This window comes from Myotis myotis, unplaced genomic scaffold (assembly GCF_014108235.1).
Source record: "Myotis myotis isolate mMyoMyo1 unplaced genomic scaffold, mMyoMyo1.p scaffold_m19_p_13, whole genome shotgun sequence".
Lineage (NCBI taxonomy): Eukaryota > Metazoa > Chordata > Mammalia > Chiroptera > Vespertilionidae > Myotis > Myotis myotis.
In genome coordinates, this window is record NW_023416317.1 from 24,477,021 (window position 1) to 24,500,803 (window position 23,783).

At 44.6% G+C, this 23,783-nt stretch overlaps 2 protein-coding genes across 3 annotated transcripts in view; one reads left to right on the forward strand and one right to left on the reverse strand.

The window, feature by feature from the left end:
• Nucleotides 1–12,339, reverse strand: part of RAF1 (Raf-1 proto-oncogene, serine/threonine kinase) — a 75,609-nt gene extending 63,270 nt beyond the window's left edge. For both annotated transcript variants that reach the window (XM_036332227.1, XM_036332226.1), the window contains exon 1: nt 12,205–12,339. The gene's annotated coding sequence lies outside the window, so the exon portion shown is untranslated. The remainder of the gene's footprint in view (nt 1–12,204) is intronic.
• Nucleotides 12,340–22,209: 9,870 nt separating this feature from the next.
• LOC118668648 (60S ribosomal protein L39-like) lies at nt 22,210–22,526 on the forward strand. Its single transcript, XM_036333835.1, has one exon. It carries the CDS (start codon nt 22,244–22,246, stop codon nt 22,397–22,399), a length of 156 nt encoding a protein of 51 aa, XP_036189728.1. The 5' UTR covers nt 22,210–22,243; the 3' UTR covers nt 22,400–22,526.
• Nucleotides 22,527–23,783: the final 1,257 nt, after the last annotated feature.

Genomic DNA, 23,783 nt, shown 5'->3' on the forward strand with positions numbered 1-23,783 from the left:
AAACTGATAACTTCATCAGATGACTTGCCAGCATAAATGCACATAGAAAAATGGGACACTCTACCCTTCTCAAAATTAACAATCAGGGACTCCCCAAGTTTGAAGATTCTGTTAAAAAAAGGTATTTTTAAAATACAAGTTAAAAATCAGCTAGTTCAAAAATAATTATGTTAATCAGCTCCACAGTGAAATATGTCTTCAGCCAATTTCATTTTTAACTCTTGCAACAAATTAGTTTTGCATTATTTTGATTTTTAAGTCACTCTGTCTGAACCCTTTTTAACCCAAGTTTTACTTTTCATCTCCAAATCAGTCACTGTTTTACAGGGAATGAGAATGGGGGAAAAGTGTAGACGGAAACGAACCTAATGATGAAGAGTATAGCCATTTTTATTTTTTATGCAACTTCATTTTCCTTTTATTTTAAATATTTAAATATAATAACTTTACAAAAATACCCACTATATATAGCATAATGTCCCCATCCTCAGTTCCCTATAAAACTTTTGCTCTGCTTTATTTTTTTCTATAGCACCTAAACGATATATAAATTAGGGGTCTTTTTTTTTAACCCCTTCTTTGCCTTACCCCTTCCCTTTCTTCTCCTGCCTAACTCCACTAAGTAACTTATATTAACAGCCTAACATTCTTTGGTAATTTTCTCTATGCTTATAATACCATACATACATATAAAGTTTTTAGAAGTAATTTATATTTCCCAATCTATTAATCTTTAAAAAGATACATTGACTGACTACAGAACACCTGTTTATGGGGGTGGTGGAGTCGGAAAAAGACAAAAATAAATAACCTATAGATGGCTCTTGCCAATATTTGTGGACATATGTATCTCGTCTTTTCTATGCACAGGTATATACTTATATTTTTATTTATAAAAATGGGATCTTCTTATACTTAGTGCCCTACTTTTTCCACTTAATGTATCTTATCACCCAGGGTTAACTGAAATCATCTTTCACCAGTTGACTGAATACATTTTAGATTAAAAGGATATGCCCTGGCCAGATGGGTTAGTTGGTTGGAGCATCTTTCTATACACCAAAAGGTTGCAGGTTTGATTCCAGGACAGGGCACATACCTAGGTTGCTGGTTGATCCCTGGGGTGCGTAAGGGAGACAATCAATCAATGTTTCTAGCTCACATCAATGTTTTTCTCTTTCTAAAATCAATAAAAGCATATCCTCAGTGAAAATTTAAAAAAACAACTTCTTAAAAAAAAGGGTATGAGGGTTTAAAGAAAGGTGGTTGCAACAACTACATGTATCAGCTTATCAAAAACCTTTACTCTTTTCAAAAAAGACGAGTCGTTAATTCTGTAATTAATTTATCCCTTTAAAGAATATTATATACAAATATATTTATAAGGAAGAAAAAAAGTCCATCAGATGCAAATATAGACAGCTGTCTAACTTCTAAGCTACTGGTTTGCCTATCTACACTAATCTACACTAATAAAAGAGAAAAATGGTAATTGACGTACGGCGCTACCCTTTTCATTGGCTAATCAGGGCTATATGCAAATTAACTGCCAACTAAGATGGCAGTTAACTGCCATCAAAGATGGTGGCTAATTTGCATATGTAGGCACAATGCAGGGAGGTGAAAGGGAAAGCAGGAAGAAGCCCCCTGCCACTGACTGAGATCGGAAACCCAGGGGGGAGCTAAGAGCTGGGGGGCGGGGAAAAGGCGGCCCTGGGGCTGCCTTTGCCCTGCCCCCCAGCCATGATCAGAGAATCAGACACCTTTGCCGCCCTGGCCAGTGATAGCAGGAAGTAGAGGTGGAGCCAGCGATGGGAGCTCGGCACGGTCGAAGCTGGCAGCCGCGGGAGCTAGGGGTCCCTTGCCTGGGCCTAAAGCGGAGCCCACGATCGCGGGGCCGCTGCAGCTGCAGGTCCCCGCTGCCCGGGTCGGACGCCTAGGCCAGAGGTGTTAGGCCTGGGCAGGGGCGGAGCCTGCAACCGCGGGGAACTGGGGGCAGAGCGGGAGATCGCAGGGAGCTGGGAGTCCCCTGCCCAGGCCTAATGCCTCGGCCAGAGGTGTTAGGCCTGGGCAGGGGCAGAGCGGGAGATCGCAGGGAGCTGGGGATCCCCTGCCCAGGCCTGACACCTCTGCCGGAGGCCTCAGGCCTGGTCAAGGGGCTGATCCAGTGATTGGTGATCGGAGGGTGATGAGGGTCAACTCCTCTGGCTGAGGCATCAGGCCTGGGTGGGGGGTGGAGCCGGGGGTTGGGGGGATATGATGGTCCCCTTGCCCAGGCCTGAAGCCTGGGTCAGAGGCGTCAGGCTTGGGCGGGGGGTGGAGCAAGCGATCAGAGGGAGATGGGGGTCCCCTGCCCAGGCATGATTCCTGGGCCAGAGGCATCAGGCCTGGGCGGGGGTCAGAGCCAGTGATGGGGGGAGATGGGAGTCCCCTGCCCAGGCCTGACACCTCTGTCAGAGGCATCAGGCCTGGGCAAGGGGCCGATCCTGCGATTGGAGGGTGATGGGGGTCAACGCCTGAGGGGTCCCAGTATGTGAGAGGGGGCAGGCTGGGCTGAGGGACACACCCCCCCACACACACCCAGTGCATGAATTTTGTGCACCGGGCCCCTAGTTAAATATAATTAGCAGAAAGAGCCTAGAGCCACTTCATATCTATTAGGATGGTTATTATAAAGAAAAAAAAAAGAAAAAGATAAACAACGTATGTTGGCAAGGATGTGGAGAAACTGGAACTTCCATGCATTGCTAGTGGGGATGTACAATAGTGCAGCTGCTGTGAAAACAGTTTAGCAGTTCCTCAAAGGGTTAGACAGAACTACCATATGATCACTCCTAGGCATATACTCAAAGGAAAACAGAAACTAAAAACAGACACGTATATATACCAACTAGAGGCCTGGTGCATGAAATTTGTGCTCAGGGGGTGGGTCCCTCAGCCCAACCTGCACCCTCTCCAATCCGGGAGCCCTGACGGCTTAGGCCCACTCCCCATGGTTCTCTGGTCTCTGCGGGGCCTGGCCGCTCTGCACCCACTGCCCAGAGGCTCTCCGTGGCCCAGAGGTCCTCCACGGCCTGGGCAGGATGCTTGCCTCGTCGCCGCAGTGACAAAGCAAGCATTCAGCCAGGCCACTCATGCTGCCCGCTCTCAGCAGCCACCCGCCCCCCCCTCCCTCCAGGCCTGGGGGATTCCGCGGGGCTGAGGGGACTGGGTGCCGCCATCTTTGTGATGGAGTGACTGTTAATTTGCATATTGCCCTTTTATTAGATAGGATGTTCAAAACAGCATTATTCACAGTAGCCAAAAGGTGGAAAAAACATGAGTCCATCAACAGATAAATAAATGGATAAACAAAATATTACATACACAGAGGAATATTATTTAGTCATAAAAAAGAATTAAATTCTGTGCCCAGATGGTGTGGCTCAGTGGTTGAGCATTGACCCATAAACAAAGAAGTCACCAGTTCGATTCCCAGTCAGGGCACATGTCCTAGTTGTGGGCTTGATCCCCAGTAGGGGGTGTGCAGGAGGCAGCCAATTGATGTTTCTCTCTCATCGATATTTCTATCTATCCCTCTCCTTTCCTCTCTCTCTAAAAGTCAATTAAGAATGTATTTAAAAAAAAAAAAGAATGAAATTCTGACACATGGTACAATATGAATGACCCTTGAAAACATGCTAAGTGAAATAAGCCAGACACAAAATTACAAATATTGTGTTATTCCCTTATTTGGGGTACTTGGAATAAGCAAATTCATAAGAGAGACTGTAGAAGAGTTTACCAGGGGCTAGGGATAAGAGGAATGGGGAGTTATTGTTTAATGGGTACAGGGTTCTGTTTGGGATGACAAAAAAGTTCTAGAAATAGTGGTGATGGTTGCACAATGTTGTGAATATATTTAATGCCACTGAATACTTTACATAAATATGATTAATATGGTAAATTTTACACAGAAAAACGTTTAGTGGGTGGGGTAAACTATATATAACAAAATTTACCATATTAACCATATTTATGTATACAGTATACACAAACTTTTTAAGACTTGGAGATTTATAATCAAGAGTAAGACATGACCTACCTTTAAGGAGCTTAAGTCTAGCCAGAGATGTAAGACATCTATACAAAAAATTCAATTCAATAAACATTATTAGCACCTTACATTCAACAAATTGAGCTGCAATCAGGGCTAGACACTGTACTAAAATTTGGGTATTCAAAGGTGATTAAGATACAGTCCTCTATGAAGAGAAAGAGAAATGTAAACAAATACTTTAACAAAATATGTACCACAATAAATACATATAAAGTCTACAAAGCAGAGTACCAAAAAGTACTTATACAAACCATTTAAGTTTAAATAAAAGATCTCATAAAACCTACTATAAGTGTTGGAATTTAGATTCAACACTTTCAAAATACACAGACCTGGTCCTTCAGCCTCTCAAAGGAAAATTTTTTTTCACAAGTATCAATAAATAAGGAATTGAACACTGAGTTGGAAGCATTAATTTGAGCTTATAATCTAAGGAAATGGTAAACTCACAAATGACTATATGATAAAGGCCATAAAAAATAAATGCAAAGAGTTTTAAGGCAGGGCTCAAGGACATAGTAAGTGAGAAGAGAAAAAGATCAGGATGTGATATTTAGAAGATGGTATTCAAAATGGCTTCTTAAAAGGGAACACATAAAAGTAAGGAATTCAGCCCTAGCTGGTCTGACTCAATGGATAGAGCATCCGACGCCTGCGGACTGAAGGGTCCAGGTTCGATTCCGGCCAAGGGCACATGCCTGGGTTGCAGGCTCAATCCCCAATAGGGGGTGTGCAGGAGGCAGCCAATCAATGATTCTCTCTCATCATTGATGTCTCTCTCTCTCTCTCTGTCTCTCTCTCTCTCTGTCTCTCTCTCTCTCCCTTCCTCTCTAAAATCAATAAAATATATTTTTTAAAAAATAAGAAAATCATGCCAATCTCTCTTCATTAAAGTCATTGAAGGCAGGAACTTACCTTATTCGCCCTGCACCAAACAGGTGTAACCTGCATCTACTTAAGTGCTAATAAAAATGGTTTTTTAATTCTAAAAAATAGTATGAGGAGTCCATGTTAGCAAGACACAGAAGAACGGTAAGCGTATTCTGATAAGTAATGGAGGAAACTCTTGGAATATTTGCACAAAGAAGGTAAGCACATCTACACTTGAATATTCTTGTGTCATCATAAAAAGGATATATAAGATTTCTCCATGAAAGAAAGCTGAGTAATTGGGGGAACAAGCAGGAAGGTAGCATTACTCTGCACAACATAACTTCCTGTATCCTTTCAATTCTGTGGCATGTGACTGTATTATCTATTCAAAAAATTATTAAAACTTCATTTTTTTTAATCTGCACATTAAGAAAGTGAATCTGGCAGTCACAATGGATCATGCACTGGCATGGAGAAAAACAAAAAAGGAGCTCAGCGCTGGCCAGGTTGCTCAGTGACTGGAGTGGTGTGCTGTACACCAAAAGTTTGGGGGTTCAATTCCTGGTCAGAGCATATACCCAGATTGTGGGTTTGATTCCCAGTCAGGGTGTGTATGGTAAGGAGCTGATTGATGTTTCTCTCACACTCTCCCTTCCTCTCTCTCTAAAAATCAATTAAAAAAAAAACAACCATATCCTTGAGTAAGGATTTAAAAAAAGAAAAAGGAGTTCAGTTCAGAGGCTTAACAGTAAAGGCAAACAGTAATAAAAGCTAGAACTAATCTGAAATAGAAAGTAGTTGAAAGAAGCTAAAAAATATAGTTGTCAATGTAATCTGATAGTGACTGAATGTAGTGATGTAAGGGCCCATACCATAAATTGTACTGATTTAATTTTATTAAATGTATTTTTTTATTTTTAAACAATATATTCAGAGAATATGGAAAGTATAAAGAGGAACATTATCCTTATGTTTACTGTTTAACAACCATTGTTAACATCTACATGTATTTTCTTCCTATATGTAGTTTTTAAGATACAATTCACATACCATACAAATCACATATTTTAACTGTACAATTCAATGGTTTTTATTATATTCACAGAGTTGTGCATCCATCTCCACAATCAATTTTAGAACATTTTCATCACTCCCCCCCCCCCCAAAAAAAACTCCTATCACAGTCATTGCCCGATCCCCACTCCCCCCAGCCCCTGGCAACCACTAGTCTGTCTGTCTCTGTAGATCTGTCTATACTGAACATTTCATATAAATGGAATCATACAATATGTGGTCTTTTCTGCCTGAATTCTTTCATTCGACATAATGTTTGCAAGGTTCACACATGTTGGAGAATATATCAGTATTTGTTCCTAAATAATATTCCGCTGTTTTAATTTTTTATATTCCAGACACATAATTTTGTGTTCAGCATTTTCCATGCCATAAATGCTTCATACATGTCATATTTAATGAAAAGCATAGTGCCTCATCAAGTGGCTATACCACAGTTTACATAATTTTGCTGTTGAACATTTTAACTCTTTCCAATGTTTTTTATTGTAAACAAACTTTCTTAAATCAAATGGGAGCTCCTTTCTGAATGATCTATCTGTATCCAGAAGCTCTAAGCTTCCTAATGAGATTTGCCAAAGAGAAGAGTCACATTTTTCCAAAGAAAACAGGATTTCATCTATCTCAAGCCTAGGTAAAGGAAGATGTTAAAAGTTAACCGAGGCTGAAAAGGATGCCTCCAAAATACCCATTTTAAGAATGAAAACTCATAAATGTAAAGACATATTAGCATAGTTAAACATTAACTAGTCTGACTGACTCTTCCATTAGAAATGTACATGGGCCCTAACCGGTTTGGCTCAGTGCCTGTGGACTGAAGAGTCCCTGCTTCGATTCCGGTCAAGGGCATGTACCTTGGGTGTGGGCATATCCCCAGTGGGGGGTGTGCAGGAGGCAGCTGATCAATGTTTCTCTCTCATTGATGTTTCTCTCTATCCCTCTCCCTTCCTCTCTGTAAAAAAAAAAATCAATAAAATATATTTTTTTAAAAAAGAAATGTACATGGATGGAGAAAGGTAAATACTTTGTCCAAATGTGATTCCTAGCATTAAGTAGCTTCAAAAAAAAATCAGAAAACTTTTGCTTTCCATACAGATTGAGTGTAAAAAGAGAAAAAAACCCCAAAACACCTCTTGAGACTAAAAATGGCGGCGGGTAAGTGGATGCTACACTCCCAGGACCAAACTGAAATTACAACAAAAATACAAAAAAAAAAACCCTAGCTGGTTTGACTCAGTGGATAAGAGTGTCAGCCTGCAGACTGAAGGGTCCCAGGTTCGATTCCAGTCAAGGGCACATGCCCAGGTTGTGGGCTCGATCCCCAGTGTGGGGTTTGCAGGAGGCAGCCGATTGATGATTTTCTCTCATTGTTGATGTTTCTCCCTCTCCCTTCCTCTCTGAAACCAATAAAAAATATTTTTAAAAAATACAAAAAAAGCCACCCTGAATAATCAACTGAAGACTAGCTGGAGAGAACCCTAATAACCAATGACGGGAAGTGGAGACTGCATAGAGACTGATTAAAAAATAAATAAAACACACATCTTAACTAAGACAGTAAAGGTGTACTTAACTTTTTTTTAAAGATTTTTTCACCAGTTTTTCTTTTTCTTTCTTTTTTAATATATTTTTATTGATTTCAGAGAGGAAGGGAGAGGGAGAGGGAGAGAGACAGACAGAAACCTCAATGATGAGAGAGAAGCATCGATTGGCTGCCTCCTGCACACTGCCCCCCAACCCCCACCCCAGGGATCGAGCCCAAAACCCAGGTATGTGCCCTTGACCAGAATTGAACCCGGGACCCCTCAGTCCGCAGGCTGACATTCTATCCACTGAGCCAAACCAGCTAGGCTAGGGCAATGTACTTAACTCTCGCTATTAAATGACAGTAAATAAAATCCAACAAGTAAAAAGAGAAAATGACACTGGTGTAGTCCACATGGTCTCATAAGCAATCAGATATTGGATTTTGATTGCCATCAATTACCACTGCCTGTTGCTTCTCATTCATTAACCAAAAACGTAAACAATCTCTTAGTTACAAAAGTTTTAAAATTCTAAACTAGTTTTAGAATTGTTAATCCCACCCAATAAAATCCCTTAGAATCTGGTCTAAAAATAAAACTATGTGTCAAGTGTTTCTCAAGAAAAACTATGTACACTGATTGGAATGTGAGGCAATTAATACACTTTGTGAGTGATTTGCCAAAGAGACTTCACACAGCCTGGGCCAAAACCAGTAACAAAGAAACAACACCCACTTGACATTTTCCTTGGTTAAAATGAGATCCTAGGAGTAATTTTAGAAGAAAGGCTAACATCTGAAGTTAACTACTAAAATCGCTGAGAGCTACATAAGTATTCTGGGAGAAATTAAGGAAAAGATGACTCAACCAATGTAAAATTAAAGATGAAAACTTTAATACATTATTAAGGAATTTTTACTCACAACTTTAAGGCAAGAATAAAATACCCAGCCATTACTATCATGAAGATAATAAGCAAGGTTAATTTAGCCCTACACATGAAATACTAACTGAATTTAGCAGCACAAATATCTGGTATTACATTTTGAACCTAGTCTGTTTGTTAAATAGGAATCCTTTTCCACCCATACACATACATGAACACACATACACACACAAAATAAGACAACCTAAATATTACAAACCCATCCTAAATCAGCCCAGTGTTCCTTAGTTTCCAATTAATTTAGTCAAGGTGAGCAATTTTCCAACTACAGTAATTTGTTTTAAAGAAATGAGACTTCCGTGATTTTGCACAATTTAAAAACAAAACAAAAAACTTTTTAAGTCACGATTTTGTGGTTTCATAAACCCCCTAGTATCACGTTAGTCCACTGTCTTTCAAAAGCAATATTTAAAATTCTCTTCTGCAGATCAACATTAAGGCATGCTGTTTGGCTAACAAGCTCCTCCCAAGACCAGGATTATTATGTATGGCCTATTATGTTCCTAACATGCAAAACAAAAGCACTCCCTCATCTAACATTTTTCTATTTTTAGGCAGTAGGTTATCAACAAAGTTTTATCTGAAATTAAAGTGCAACAGAATCATACATCTAACAAGGCTACTTAAAATAGTAATTTGAAGATATTAATTATATTTTCCATTTAATAAGTAATCTAGTGCTTCTGGAAAAGTGAAATTTAATTTCCAAGTTTTTAATCTTCAGAGAAAACCACCTACTGTGATTTCCACAAGTGCCATGTTTTAAACTAAAAGCAACTAGTTTCAGAGCAGTTGTAATACACTTGATTTTAAACATTCTCCATTTCATCTTTTAGATTCTTTTCATCATAAATGACCAGCTTAATCTGCTTCTCACTGTTTTCTTCAGCTAAACCAAATCCCTTAAAATATTTTAATGTATTTCACTCAAGTCTTTTACTTTGAAGGCATACACTTTTTTTTCAACTACTAACAAGAGTTTAACAAGACTAAGCAATTCCACTATGATTTATGCTCATAAACACCACATACCTAAAAGATAAGCTTTTACAACAGAAACTGTAACGGGTTTATTTTCCCAAGTATCCAGTGTTCAACTGGGTCAAATGCTTCTGTTGCAATTTAAGCAGTTTAGTCCTTGAAGTGGTAAGAGTGAAAATAAGCCAAAAGAGTCTTTTTTTTTTTTTTAAGACAAGTTGTGGGGGATAACATTAGTTAATAATATAAGTTTCAGGTGTACAATTTCATAACACATCACCTATATATTCCATCCAAAGTCTAGTCTCCTTCCATCAACATCAAGAGCATCACAACTCAAGAAAGATTTAGAAACTGTTAGCTGAAGTCTGTTAATATGATAATAAACAACACTTTAACATAGCATTAATCACAATACAGCTCTTTTGGGGAAATCGTGTTCATAAAGCTAAAGACTTTATAACAGAATTGGAATCCATGGACTCAATCCAAAGATACAGTTTACTGTACAAAACACATTTACTAAACTTAAAATACTCACTTGCATTCTACACTTTTTCAGACGTTTTACATAACCTGCCAATTTCTATATGACTGGACAGTAGTCATTTAAAATGCAGTACGAGTACAGTGTACTACATTTATAAAGTCAACATTTTTGTGAGCAAGTTATAACTTTAAAAGAGTGATTTTCAACTTTTTTCATCTCATAGCACACACAAACTAATTACTAAAATTATGCGGCATACACAAAAAAATATATTTTTTGCCTTTCTGACAAAAAAAGGATATAATTTGATTCATTCACACAGGACAGCTATTGTTGGCTGGCTGTTGTCTTTTTATTTAAAAATCTAAGTGTTGCTTTTTTTTAGAGAGAGAGAGAGAGAGAGAGAGAGAGAGAGAGAGAGAGAGAGAGAGAGAGAGAAGGGAGGCTGGGAGAGGGAAGAAGAGGGAGTCTAGGGGGGAGGGAGGGAGGGAGAGAGAGAGAAACATGGACTACTTGTTCCACTAATCTATGCATTGATTCCTGTCTGTGCCCTGAAGGGAGAAGACAGAAGGAACAGCAACCTTGAGTCCAATGGAGACAATGTTCTAACTGAAGTACCCGGCCCGGGCAGGTGTTGCATGTTTTAAAAATTCTTGAGACACACCAGTGTGCCATGGCACACCGGTTGAAAATCGTTGCTTTAGAAGAATCTTCTGCAAGAATCCCTAGGAATATGAGTTCAGTTTATTCACTGTGTAAAGCACTTACCAAAAATATTCTTAACTGGGTTTAACAAAGTAAATCTTTTCAATTACTATCAGCTTCAACATCATCAAGGGGGGAAATTAGTCATCAGCAAGAAAAAAAAAAAGAACAAGCAACACATTTAAAATAATCCAAATGTAATCAACTAGTTCACTATCTTCCACAAAGAGCCTTCACAATCTAGACACCTCTTCCTTTAGGCCCTCATCTCTCACCACTTCCTTCCAGCACCCCAGACTATTTGCTGCTCCCCAAACTCATCCCAACCCCAGCATGGCTCTGCGCTTCGCACCAGCTGTTCCTTCGCTTGAGCATGCTCTGCCCTCCCCACCTGGCGAGCACTTACTCATCCAAACAAACCTCGGTGCAAAAGTCCCCTCCAGGGGACACGCTGCCTCGACTCCCCCAAGGAAAAGCCAGTTCCCAGTTCCCACTGGGTCCGTCAGTCCGTCCCCATCACGGCGCATTGTTTTCACGCCCGGGGGGCGGGGGGGCAACAGAGGGTAGATTCCCCCCACTCAGCCCCCAAAGGACCAGGCCAGCAGAAATACTCCACGGACGGGCGCCGAATTCATCCCCACACAGACCGAGTGCTCCTCCGGAGCCCGGCCCCGTCTCCAGGAGACACGGGAGAGCCTATCACTCTTCCCACCAGAAGAGGAGCACCAGAGGCACACCCAGAGCCCCGCCACGGGAACAATGAATGAACACCGCCGCCTCGCCTCCCCGGGCGTCCAAACTCCTCTCTCCCGGCATCGCCTGGCGCTGCAGAGCCCGTGGTGCAGCTGCAGAGCTGAAGCGGCCCGGCGGCTCTCGCTCCACACAAAAGACAGCCCTGGGCCTTCATTCCAAAGCATCCCGAGACCAGTGCTCAGCATAAGCACCCCAAACCTTTCGTTAATAACCCCGCGAGTCCTGAAACCCCAGGCGAGGTCCCTATGCCTTCGGGGGGGGGGGGGGCAGTGACCTATCAGATCCTCCACTGGTCCCGGGTTCCTCTCGTCTTCCCTAAAAAGGCTGTCACTTGAGTGACGGTCCCTGAGAGAAGATGCCAGCCCGGGTCCCACACTCCGCGCCCCCCCCTCCCCGCCCCCAAGAAAAGGAATGAGCTCATCTGAGTGACAACACAATACGGGGCAGCTCCGGGCGGCTTTTCCCATTACCAAAACGTGAGGAATGTGCACGGGATACAGGGGTGGCGCCGGCACGTTCCCCCGAAACACAAGGAAATTAGAGCGGAGATGTGGGAACTCGGCTCGCCGGCCATGACACAGGGCCCCGGGGTCCCCGCCCGCCAACGCCACCGGGGTGACAGCGGCCTGGCTGGGGCCCTCCACCCACCAGCCGCGGGGCCACTCCGTCAGCGCCGCCCAGTCCGGGCCGACGGGGAAGCGACCCTTTCAGCCCCGCCGCCCGTCTCCCCCGGCATCCAGGCTTCGGCCCCGCCGCCTACCTGAAGGAGCCGGGCCGCCTCCGTGTCCCGTCGTCCGTCCGGCGGCAGCGTCTGGCCCGCTCCTCCTCCCCGCGCCGGGTGAGGGAGCGGGAGGCAGTCACATTCGGCGCGTCCCCAGCCCAGGGGACGGGGCCCCGGGCAGCCCCCGCATCGTCGCACTCGTGCTGCGCGCCTCAGGGCACACGCCCCAAAGCCCGGGCAGCCGGCCCTCTGTGGGGCCCAAGGAGAGCGGCAGGGAACCCTTCTCGTCTCACGCTCCTTCTCGTCTTACTCCCTCCATCTAAGATGGCGGCCCCAGCGCCCGCGATGAAGAAACTCTCGGGCGGCCCCGGCAAGCGAGCGGTCCGCTCGGCCCTCCTCCTCCCGACCTGCGGCGCCACCGTCTCTCTGCTTCTGCGCGAGCCCGCCTGGCTCGGGTATCTATCGCTCTGGCCTGAATGTAGGCCCCGCCTCCCTGGGAAGGGGCGTGGCCTCGCCGTCCAGCTGGTCGCCATTTCGGAGATGGGCAGGCTGTAGGGCCAATCGTCGCCGGCGCTTGGGAGGGGCTGTTGGCAGCTGAGAAGGGCCAGCGATTGGCCGCCTCCCAGGGGTCTGAGGCCAGAGGGAGGGAGGCCAACTTGCCAGCATCGCAAGGCCGGGAAGTACCTGAGGATGCTCGGCGTCGACGGCTGTCCAGCTTGGGCGCATCCCCTCCAGAGTCGGGCGCTAGGGTTATCAAATCGCGACTCCACCACTTACCGGTTAGGTGGGAAAGTCCCTAAACTTTTCTGAAACTCAGTTTCCTCATCTGTAAATTGGTGGTTCCTTTTCCCCGCCATCAGATTGGCAAGAAGTTAAAAAGTGGTAATATCCAGGGTGGTCCAAAACAGATGAAAGCCCGTCGTGGACCCGCCCTCCATCAGCACTGGCCGGAATGGGTCTGGGGAGGGCAATTGATTCTCTATTGACATGTTTAATGTACATACCCCTCCTCCCACCAATGCCACTTCTAGGTACGAATTCCAAAGCAATATGAACACCTATGCACAAAAAAGGTATGTGCAAAGATGTTTATTGCCATATTGTTTGCATTAGAGATACACTCGCACTATTTATAGGAAGCCGTAGGGCTGGCTCATTCTTTTTTAACAGATAGATGATAGGTCTTCCATACTGTGGAGCTAGCTCCGTTTATGCAACCAGTTTCCTATAAATAATATTCAGGCAATATGTGCAGTATTAAAGAAAAATAAAGTGAAGCACAATGAGATAATGTTGGAGTATGTGGACCAACATGAAAATACTAGTAAGTGCAGGGGAAAGATGAAGGCATTGAATGCGGAGGAAGTATGAGGGGCGTTGTTTTTTGTTTGTTTTTTTTAAATAGGAATCACTAAAAAAAACCAAAATTCAGCCCAGTGTAAGGGGTCTTCCTATGCACCTAAAAGTTGCCGGTTGGATTCCCAGTCAGGGCAAATGCCTGGGGTTACCGGCTTAATCCCCAGTAGGGGGTGTGCAGGAGGCAGCCTATCAATGTTTCATTCTCACGACGATGTTTCTCCCTCTCCCTCTCTCTAAAAATCAATAAAAAATATATATATTTTTTTAAAAAATCCAATTGAGTAATCTTGAAGATCTAATTGACCTTATTGAGCGATATCAGGCAGCATCCTACCCAGCAACTAGAAAGGTGCTCCTAGGGGTACGAAATGGAAGGTTTTTGTAGGAAGAAGGGTGGGGCAAGGGAGCTATTGGGGATGGGGCAGTAACATCTTTTCTTTGGGGGAAGAGAAGGGAAAGGGTTTTATCATACAGATTGCCTCTTCTTTCCATGGGGGATGGAAAGGGCCTGTGTGACAGATTACCTTACCGGTGCTTGAACAGAAAATTGTGTCTGGGAGAGGTTGAATCTGCGATTAGATCAGGTATTAAGTCTAGGTTTGGTATCATGGGCTTTTAATATGAGTGACACATTCTGGGCCTGTCGTTTTTTTTCTTTAACATAACAGCAACACCTACTTCATAGGATTAGATAATAGGAAGCACTTAGCACAGAGCCTTGGGTTTTAGACTTCAGTTTGTGGAGTCTAACTGCCCAGGTTCAAATTTGTACTCTGCCGCTTCTTCAACTGTGACTTGGAAAAGTCCTTTAGACCTCAGGTCCTTAGCTTCCTCATCTACAAAGAAAACATGATGGCACCCACCTGATAGCAAGGTAAGACTTTGGTGAGTTGAAGATGTAAAGCACTTAAAATAGTGCCTGGCTCATTTACACTAAAAGTGTCAGCTGTAATTACTATAGCTATCTCTTATCATCATCACTATTTAGGGCAGAGAGGCAAAGCCACACCTGCTGACCCTAGGCCATTCCTTTCAGTTGACCCAGGTATTTGTCCTGCACTTCACAGCTTAGAAATCTTCAGGAACCTGTGCCTCATTCAAACCTCTCAGCTGATCAATATCGTGCCAAAAAAAGAAGAAAAAAAAAGTGCCGACTTAATTTTTTCAAAAAAATTTTTGAGGTAAAATTCACACTGCATGAAACTAACCATTTTATAGTAGCAATTAGTACATTTACAAGGTTGTACAACCACCACCACCATCTAGTTCCAAAACATTTCCATCACTCCAAAGTAAAACCCATTAAACAGTTTCTTCTATCCCACCCCCACCCAGCCCCTAGCAGCCACCAATATGTGTGTTCTATCACCGTGGCTGTATCTGTTCTGGGTATTTCATATAAATGGAATCATACAATATGTGACCTTTTGTGTCTGGCTTCTTTCACTTAGCATAATGTTTACGAAGGTTCATCCATGTGGTTGCACGTGTCATTACGTCATTCTTTTTTATAGCTAAATAGGTAAATATGTACCACTTTGTTTACCCATTCATTTGTTGATGGACATTTGGGCTGTTTCCATTTCTTTGCTATTGTGCATAGTGATTGCTATGAGCATGCATGTATATGTACTTGTTGGAGTACCTGTTTTCAGTTTTCTCAGGCATATACCAGGAGTGGAATTGCAGGAATCACCTTGCACTCCGCTGGGTTGCATGTCCCCACTTTGAAACCTCTCTCTGATTTGGTGTGTTGAAGAAATGTCCAAACCTGTAGAGAATTTTTATAAGAGTTTATTTGAGCCAAACTGGTGACACATGCCAGGGAGCAAGATCTCAAATCCTCCAGAGAATAACAGTTTTGCAGTTTCTTTTTTGCCTTTGAAATTAAGGAGAGGCCATAAGGAAGATCACATGGAGGGAGAAAGCAAGGCAGAGACTGGATTACAAGGTTGTTGAACCCATATTAGGGTGGACTCGTATTAGAAGGAGGGGTATGAGCCCGGCTGGTGTGGCTCAGCAGCTGAGCGCTGACCTATGAACCAGGAGGTCTCTGGTTCAATTCCTGGTCAGAGCACATACCTTGCTTGCAGGCTCGATCCCCAGTGGGGGCTATGCAGGAGGCAGCCAATCGATGATTCTCTCTCATCAATGATGTTTCTATCTCTCCCTCTCCCTTCATCTCTGAAATCAATAAAAATATGTTTAAAAAAAAAGAAAGAAAGGAGGGTTGTGAAAGGGAGCATTTCAAAGGTGTGTTAACCTAGATTCACAGAAACAAAGGATAGGGCTTACTTAAGGCAAAGATAAGCCTTTTAGTAGAGAAGCTCTATACCTGGGCCATGAATACCCACCCATCTACTTCCCATAGAACCCCTTTTTTTCATCCACAGGTGGTAGGAGAGGTCAGGAGAGCTAGGGTTATTCGGAAAGGTCTCAGGAGAGAAAAGGGGGAAAGGAATGAGTCAGAAATGGCATCAAGGAAGACTGGACATGCCATGATCTCGGATCAAACAGAGGAGGGGAAGAACAGGAGGTATGCTCGGTGGGAGGAGTGATTGGGGAGACTACTATGGAAACTTGCCTGGGTATTGGAATGCTCTACTCCTTAATTTAGGAGGTGGTTACATGGGTGTGTGTATATTATATGTACCTACATATATACCAGTAACTGGTATGTGCACTTTTCTATACATTTGTTACACCTCAATAAAAAAATTCTTTGGGAAAAAACACCAGGTCTCTAAGCCTGGCAAAAGGGTGCACTTTTCAGATGAAGGAAAGAAAAACTTCACAAATAATAGTTACCTTTCATGGAGCCTCTTCATATGATCAGACATTTTACACAATCTCCCTTACTCATCTCAACTTGAAAGGCCTGATCTTCAAATGAGGAAGCCTTCTGAGAGGGTAATTAATCCAAGGGCAAAGCTGGGAAGTGGTGGAACAGGGATCTGAACCTGTTCATTTGTTTATTCCTCACGAAGATTAACGTTGTCCTTAATATGTGCCAGGCCCTGCACTGAACAAGTCAAAGTCCCTGCCCTCGAGGTCTAGCAGGGAGACAAGCGGCAAACAAGTGAACCAATATATCAACACGAGAGTTAGGATTGTGATAAATCAATAAAGGGAATGACTAGAGCAGTGCTTCTCAACCTTCTGGCCCTTTAAATACAGTTCCTCATGTTGTGACCCAACCATAAAATTATTTTCGTTGCTACTTCGTAACTGTCATGTTGCTACTGTGATGAATCGTCATGTAAATATCTGATATGCAGGATGGTCTTAGGCGACCCCTGTGAAAGGGTCGTTCGACCGCCAAAGGGGTCTCGACCCACAGGTTGAGAACCGCTGGACTAGAGCATGATAGAAGGGGGAGGGGAATGCCTGTAGACTTCTCTTAGGTGGTGGTTAAGCTGGGCACTGAGACATGAGCGAGAGCCAGGGGAAGAGCATGCTAAGCAGTTGGAACAGCACTGAAGGGCCATGAAGTGGGAAAGGAGTGCAGGCCAGTGTGGTCAGAGCACAGAGAAGGCTGGGGAGGAGATGAGGCTGGGGAGGTGGGAAGAGGACAGAGGATGGAGTCATATTTGGTCTGACTCCCAGTCCCGTGGCCTTTCCATTCCATCCTGCCTCTCTGGTGAGTTTAATTTTAGTCACAGATGGGTTTGAAGTGTGGGCTGGCCTGGACTGAGTGCTGGAGAGGGCGCCAGGTAAACAAACAGTTACCCCACCAGGTGATCCCAATGTACTCTAATGGCGAGCTATCCAAGTTCTGTGGGAGGGCACCCAGAAAGGGGAGGGAGCTACCAGTTCTGCCAGGGAGGGTCACAGAGGTCTCTGCAGAGGCCACATTTAAACTGAATTCTAAAGGAGGAGTCAGAATTTTCCAGACTGAGAAGAGAGGGAGAGCAGAGTCAGAGGTGGGAACAGTATGGGCAAAGGCATAGGAGGTGTGACTTAGCACATGTTTGGAAAACAGCTAAGTTTTCATTGATGTTCCTATCTCTCTCCCTTCCTCTCTGAAATCAATAAAAATATGTTAATAATAATAACAAGTAAATAGCCCTGACCGGTTTGGCTCAGTGGATAGAGCGTCGGCCTGCGGACTGGGGGGTCCCGGGTTCGATTCCAGTCAAGGGCATGTACCTTGGTTGCGGGCACATCCCCAGTGGGGAATGTGAGGAGGTAGCTGATCGATGTTTCTAACTCTGTCCCTCTCTTTTCCTCTCTGTAAAAAATCAATAAAATATATTTTAAAAATAATAATAATAAATGATTTAAAGTTTAGCCCTGGCTGGTTTGGTTCAGTGGTTAGAGTGTCAGCCCGCAGAACAAAGGGTCACGGGTTCAATTCCTGGTCAAGGGCATGTACCTGGGTTGCAAGTTCAATCCCCAGCCCTGGTCTGGGCACATGCAGGAGGCAACAAATTGATGTGTCTCTCACATCAGCCCCACTGACAGTGACCGATGGGGTCCATCTGCCTCTGAGGTGTAGCCAACACAGGGCCTCGGTCAGTCTCTGCTACCATCTCCATGGCTCCACCTCCTCCGACTTCCTCCCATCATCCCCAGACCATACCTTAAACCTGAAAACCACTTCCAGCAGGAGCCTGAGCTGCCGCCTTTCCACCATATTCTTTATTCAGCAGCTTCTGAGAACAAACACTGTAGGTCGCAGCTGCCAGAGGAGGCTCCCCAGAGATGTGGTCCTTGAGCTGGGGTTGAAAGTCGGGAAGAGCATTTTCAGCAGAGGGGAGAGTGTGAGCTGCTTCTCCAGGTTTGCTGGGAGCTGCAAGCCTGAGAACAGAACGGGCACCTTTCCTGGGACAGGAGGCGTCAGGCCAGTGAAAAGGACCAGAACCTCAGAGGCAGGCCTCCCACAGGAAAGGGATGCCCTTTACCGAATGTCATAGAGGCGGAGACGCCTGGGCGGGAAACCCTCCTGGAGCATGTTTCGGTGAGGAGAGGCATCCAGGGGTGGCTATAGTCCCTCCCCTCTCCTCTGCGGAGTAGCAGGCATGGGCTCTGAAGTCAGACCAGCAGGAGATCAAATGCCAGCTGGGCCCTCCTGGCTGTGATGCGTGGCCTCTCCCTCAGGTGATGTCGGAGTAGGAACACCTGCCTTCCGGGGTCATTGGGAAGGAATGAAACAGAGAAGGACAGGCCCCGGCATGCAGCAGGTGCTCAGGGAGTCTTGCTCCTCATTCCCTTCCTCTCCAACACCTCCCCCGACTTACTGCTTTCTGCCCTAAATAAACAAGTCTGCCAGGTCTTGAAGAAGAAAAACACCAGAATTTTCAAGTGTGTCTTTCCCCCTTTCAGTTGCCACCCTCATCATTCTTTCTTCCCTTTTAGGGCCAAATGTATCTAAAAATAGTGTGGACTCGGGCTCAATTTTCTCACCCATCCCTCCATTAAGCCCCAGCCGTCTGCCTTCCACAGCCACCCCTGGATGCCTCTCCTCATGGAAACATCCCTCCAGGAGGCTTTCCCACGCCCAGGCCTCACCGCCTCTATGACATTCGGTAAAGGGCATCCCTTTCCTGTTGGAGGCCTGCCTCTGAGGTTCTGGCCTATTTCACTGGCCTGGCTCCTCCTGTCCCAGGAAGGGTGCCCGTTCTCCTCTCAGGCCTGCGGAGCCCAGTGCACCTGGAGAAGCAGCTCACACTCTCCCCTCTGCTGAAAATGCTCTTCCCGACTTTCAACCCAGCTCTAGGACCACATCTCTACGGAGCCTTCTCTGGCCGCTGCGACCTACAGTGTTTGTCCTTTCTCTGAATTTTTGTGCGTTTCCCACTTCAGCCCCCACCTCATTACACTGTCTTTTCTCAGTCTCTCATCGTGTCAACTGGCAGAGAAGGACACATTTTGGAATCAGGCATTGAATTTCTTTTTAATTAATTTTAAGAGAGAGAGAGGAAAGGAGAGGGAGAGAGAGAGAGAAACATCAATGTGAGAGCAACACATTGAGTGGCTGCCTCCTCCACACACCCCACCAGGGATAGAGCCCACAACCCAGGCCCAGGGATCAAACTAGCAACCCCTTGGTGCCCGGGATGATGCCAAATCAACTGAGCCATACAGGCCAGGGCAGACTGAATTTCCAGCTACTCTTCCTATTAGCTGTGTAACTCGGGTCAGGCCAACAAGCTAATACACCCGTCTGAAAGGTTTTCCAATCTGTGAAACGGGGGTAATAACACGTGTCACGGGGCTTTGGTGAGGCTGAGACCCTTACTAAAGCATCTTGTGTTGGTGAGAAGCAGAGCGGGCTTCATGAGCATGAGGTCAGGGCAGACCCCTGCCTGCACTCAGAAGGCCCAGAGCTTGGGTTTTAATGGTCTGTGGTCTCTATCTTAAAATTCTTGATAATTTTATCTCTGAATTTGTGTTTTGATAAGTGAAGTCGGATGGGACAATGGAGCATGCAAATAGGGGCTTTGGAACCTCTGCTCACACGTGGTCCTGCCTCCTGACTCTCAGGGGTTCTAGCCAGCTCCCTACTCCCCTTCCTTTCTGACACTTCCCTCCACCTGCAACCTGCGTGCCAAGTCCTGCCCAGCCTCCCTTCCTCTACCCCCTCCAGCAGCCCTGGGAAAGATCCTGCAGCCAGCAGGCACACATGGGCCCTAGTGGAGGCTGCACTCACCCTGTGAAGATCCCTGCACCTCCAGGAACCCAACATTAAATAGCAAACAGAAAACGCTGTGACAGGTCAAGAGAAAGGAAAAAGTTCTACACTGTAATACTTTTTTTTTTTTTTTACCATTTAAAATATTTTATTCGTTTTCTACAGAGAGGAAGGGAGAGGGATAGAGAGTTAGAAACATCGATGAGAGAGAAACAGCGGTCAGCTGCCTCCTGCACACCTCCCACTGGGGATGTGCCCGCAACCAAGGTACATGCCCTTGACCGGAATCGAACCTGGGACCTTTCAGTCCGCAGGCCGACGCTCTATCCACTGAGCCAAACAGGTTAGGGCGGCTGTAATACTTTTGATGGCACTTTTTCCTTCTTCGTGAAAGAGGGGCCCCACATTTCAGTTTGCAATGGGCTCAGAAATTATGGAGCTGATTCTGGAGAGAAGCCAGGAAGGTTATATGGCCCCAGAAGGGTCTTAAAATTTGCCAGCTCTCCCCAAACAAGGTCACAGAGGTACACTAACGAGAATACCAGCAAAAGGAGAAACCACCCAGCATACAGTTTTAACATGGAGTCTTGTCACCAGATCCCACTGTCTGTGGTAGACCATTACTCCAATAGCCCATTGTTGAGTAACAAGTCACCACAAACTCGGGTATAAAACATCAACTATGCCAAACCGGTTTGGCTCAGTGGATAGAGCGTCGGCCTGCGGACTGAAAGGTCCCAGGTTCGATTCCGGTCAAGGGCATGTACCTTGGTTGCGGGCACATCCCCAGTGGGAGGTGTGCAGGAGGCAGCTGGTCGATGTTTCTCTCTCATCGATGTTTCTAACTCTCTATCCCTCTCCCTTCCTCTCTGTAAAAAATCAATAAAATATATTTAAAAAAAACAAAAACAAAAACATCAACTATTTTATAACTAGAGGCCCAGTGCACCACACTCATGCACTGGGGGGAGGAGGGGAAGGGGTGGTCTCAGCCCGGCCTGGGCCCTCTTGCAGTCTGGGACCCCTCGAGGGATGTCCACCAGCCGTGATCCTGGCTTCTGGCTGAGTGGTACTCCCCACTGTGGGAGCACACTGTCCACCAGGGGGCAGCTCCTGCGTTGAGCTTCTGCCCCCAGTGGTCAGTGCGCATCATAGCAACCGGTTGTTCCACCATTTGGTTGATTTGCATATTAGTCTTTTATTATATAGGATGCTCACAGATTGTCTGGGTTAGGAATGCAGACAGGACCTATCAGCGACGGCTTGCCCCGGGATGTCTGGGGCCTCAGGAGAAAGGACTCCAATGGCTGGGGCTGGAGGGTCCACCGCCAAGATGGTTTCTTTACTCCTATGCCTGGCACCTCTGCGGGGGTGGCTGAAGGGGGTGTGTGTGTGTGTGTGTGTGTGTGAGAGAGAGAGAGAGAGAGAGAGAGAGAGAGAGAGAGAGAGAGAGAATTATCTGGGACTATCTGACAGAGCACCTCCTCCTGGTCTTTCCAGCATGGTGGCCTCAGGGTCATCAGAATTCTTACATGGCAACTCAGAGCACTAGCAAACAATGCAGAAGGTGCGCCATACTCTCCTGATTGAAACAGTCACAAGCCCACCCAGGTTCAAGGGCAGGGAAAACAGATTCTTTCTCTTGATGGGGACCTGTCAAGGTTAGAGAAACTCATATGGGTGGGACATATTGCCACAATCATCTTTGAAAAGTGCAATCAGCCTGCTTGAGTGTTGGACCATGAACTAGGAGTTCATGGTTTGATTCCCAGTTAGAGCACATGCCCAGGTTGCCAGCTCGATCCCCGGTAGGGGGCATGCAGGAGGCAGCCAATCAATATTTCCCTCTCATAGATGTTTCTATTTCTCTATCCCTCTCCCTTCCTCTCTCTAAAAAATCAATTTAAAATATTTTTTAATAAAAAATAAATTAAGCTATAAATTAAGTTTTAAAATAAATCCTGTAATTATCTTGCAAAAAGCATCATTAATTTCTGTTATGGTTATAATGGGATTATGATTTAAAAGGATTAATTTGTGCTCTTTCTCCGCCATCGAGGTGCGCGAGTTCGCCTCTCCTTCACCATGTCTTCCCACAAGACTTTCAGGATCAAGAGGTTCCTGGCCAAGAAACAAAAGCAGAATCGGCCCATTCCCCAATGGATTTGGATGAAAACTGGTAATAAAATCAGGTACAACTCGAAGAGGAGACATTGGAGAAGAACCAAACTGGGCCTATGAGAAATCACACATGAGAGATGACTCACATATTTATGCTGTATCCAGGTTGCCTACACCCTTAAATGATTGAAAAGATGCTACTGTCTGGACAGTTGGGGCATTTTAATTGGAAGATTAATGAACTTGAGATTTTGCTCTGTTGATTTTTTCCCCCTGAAATAGAAGGTTGATTCAGTAATAAATGTGAGATCTTTAAAAAAAAAAAAAAAAGAATTAATTTGTTGAATATAAGCATTTAAAATATATCATCACCATTTTAACTATCTGCTTTGGCATTTTACATTTTAAAAAATATACCAGGCCCTAGCTGGTTTGTTTCAGTGAATAGAGTGTCAGCCTGTGGACTGAAGGGTCCCGGGTTTGATTCTGGCCAAGGGCACATACATGCCCAGGTTTTGGGCTTGGTCCCCAGTGTGGGGTGTGCAGGAGGCAACTGATAATAATTCTCTCTCATCATTGATGTTTCTATCTCTCTCCCTCTTCCTTCCTCTCTGAAATTAATAAAAATATATTTTAAAAAATAAAATTAAAATATGCTAGGAATGTCCCTGGCCTATTAGTTTAGTTGGTTGGAGCTATGTCCCGATTTGCCAGGGTTGTGGGTATGATCCCCAGTAGGGGCACATGCAAGAGTCAACCAGTAGGTTCATGGATGAGTGAAACAACAAATTAATGTTTCTCTCTCAAATCAATAAATAAAATTTTTTTAAAATGGAAGTGGCTCTGGCCTCAATCTCTGGAATGAGGGCCTCATGATTTATTTTTGTAATATTCTACTACCATGATCCACCGGCATGTAGAACTGAGCATTCAGGTGGTGCTTAATATATACTTATTTCACAATTAGCTAAGGCAGAAGAGAAACTGTGATTCTAACTCTGAAGTAAATTCTAATGAAACAAAACTTATTGGATGACTAAAACTTCTTAATTTCAGGTTATTTCATTGTTACCACTATCCAGAGTCTAAAATAGGTAGTGTCCTTCATTGACTTGGGTTGGATGGTTCCAAAAGGAGAAAGAAAGCCAGATAATCAGGGCCAAAGCTGTGCTTGTGTTGCCTTGTTTTGCTAAGTCATATGGACAATCATCTCAGTTCTCCAGTTAATACTTCATTATCTACAATTCCGTTTATTTCAATGGCCATTTACTGAGTATGTACTGTATGCTAGGAGCCAGGCACTGATCTAGCCACTGTGGATGAAGAGATGCCAAGCACAGTCCCCTCCCCACCCCAGTGTGTGTGTGTGTGTGTGTGTGTGTGTGTGTGTGTGTGTAGAGGGGGGTTGTTTGTAGACAAATGAAGTATAACTATATGCAAGGAACTCAAACATAATAATCTAATTCAGGTCTTAGTGTTACACAGAGCATGTGACTCAGGCCTG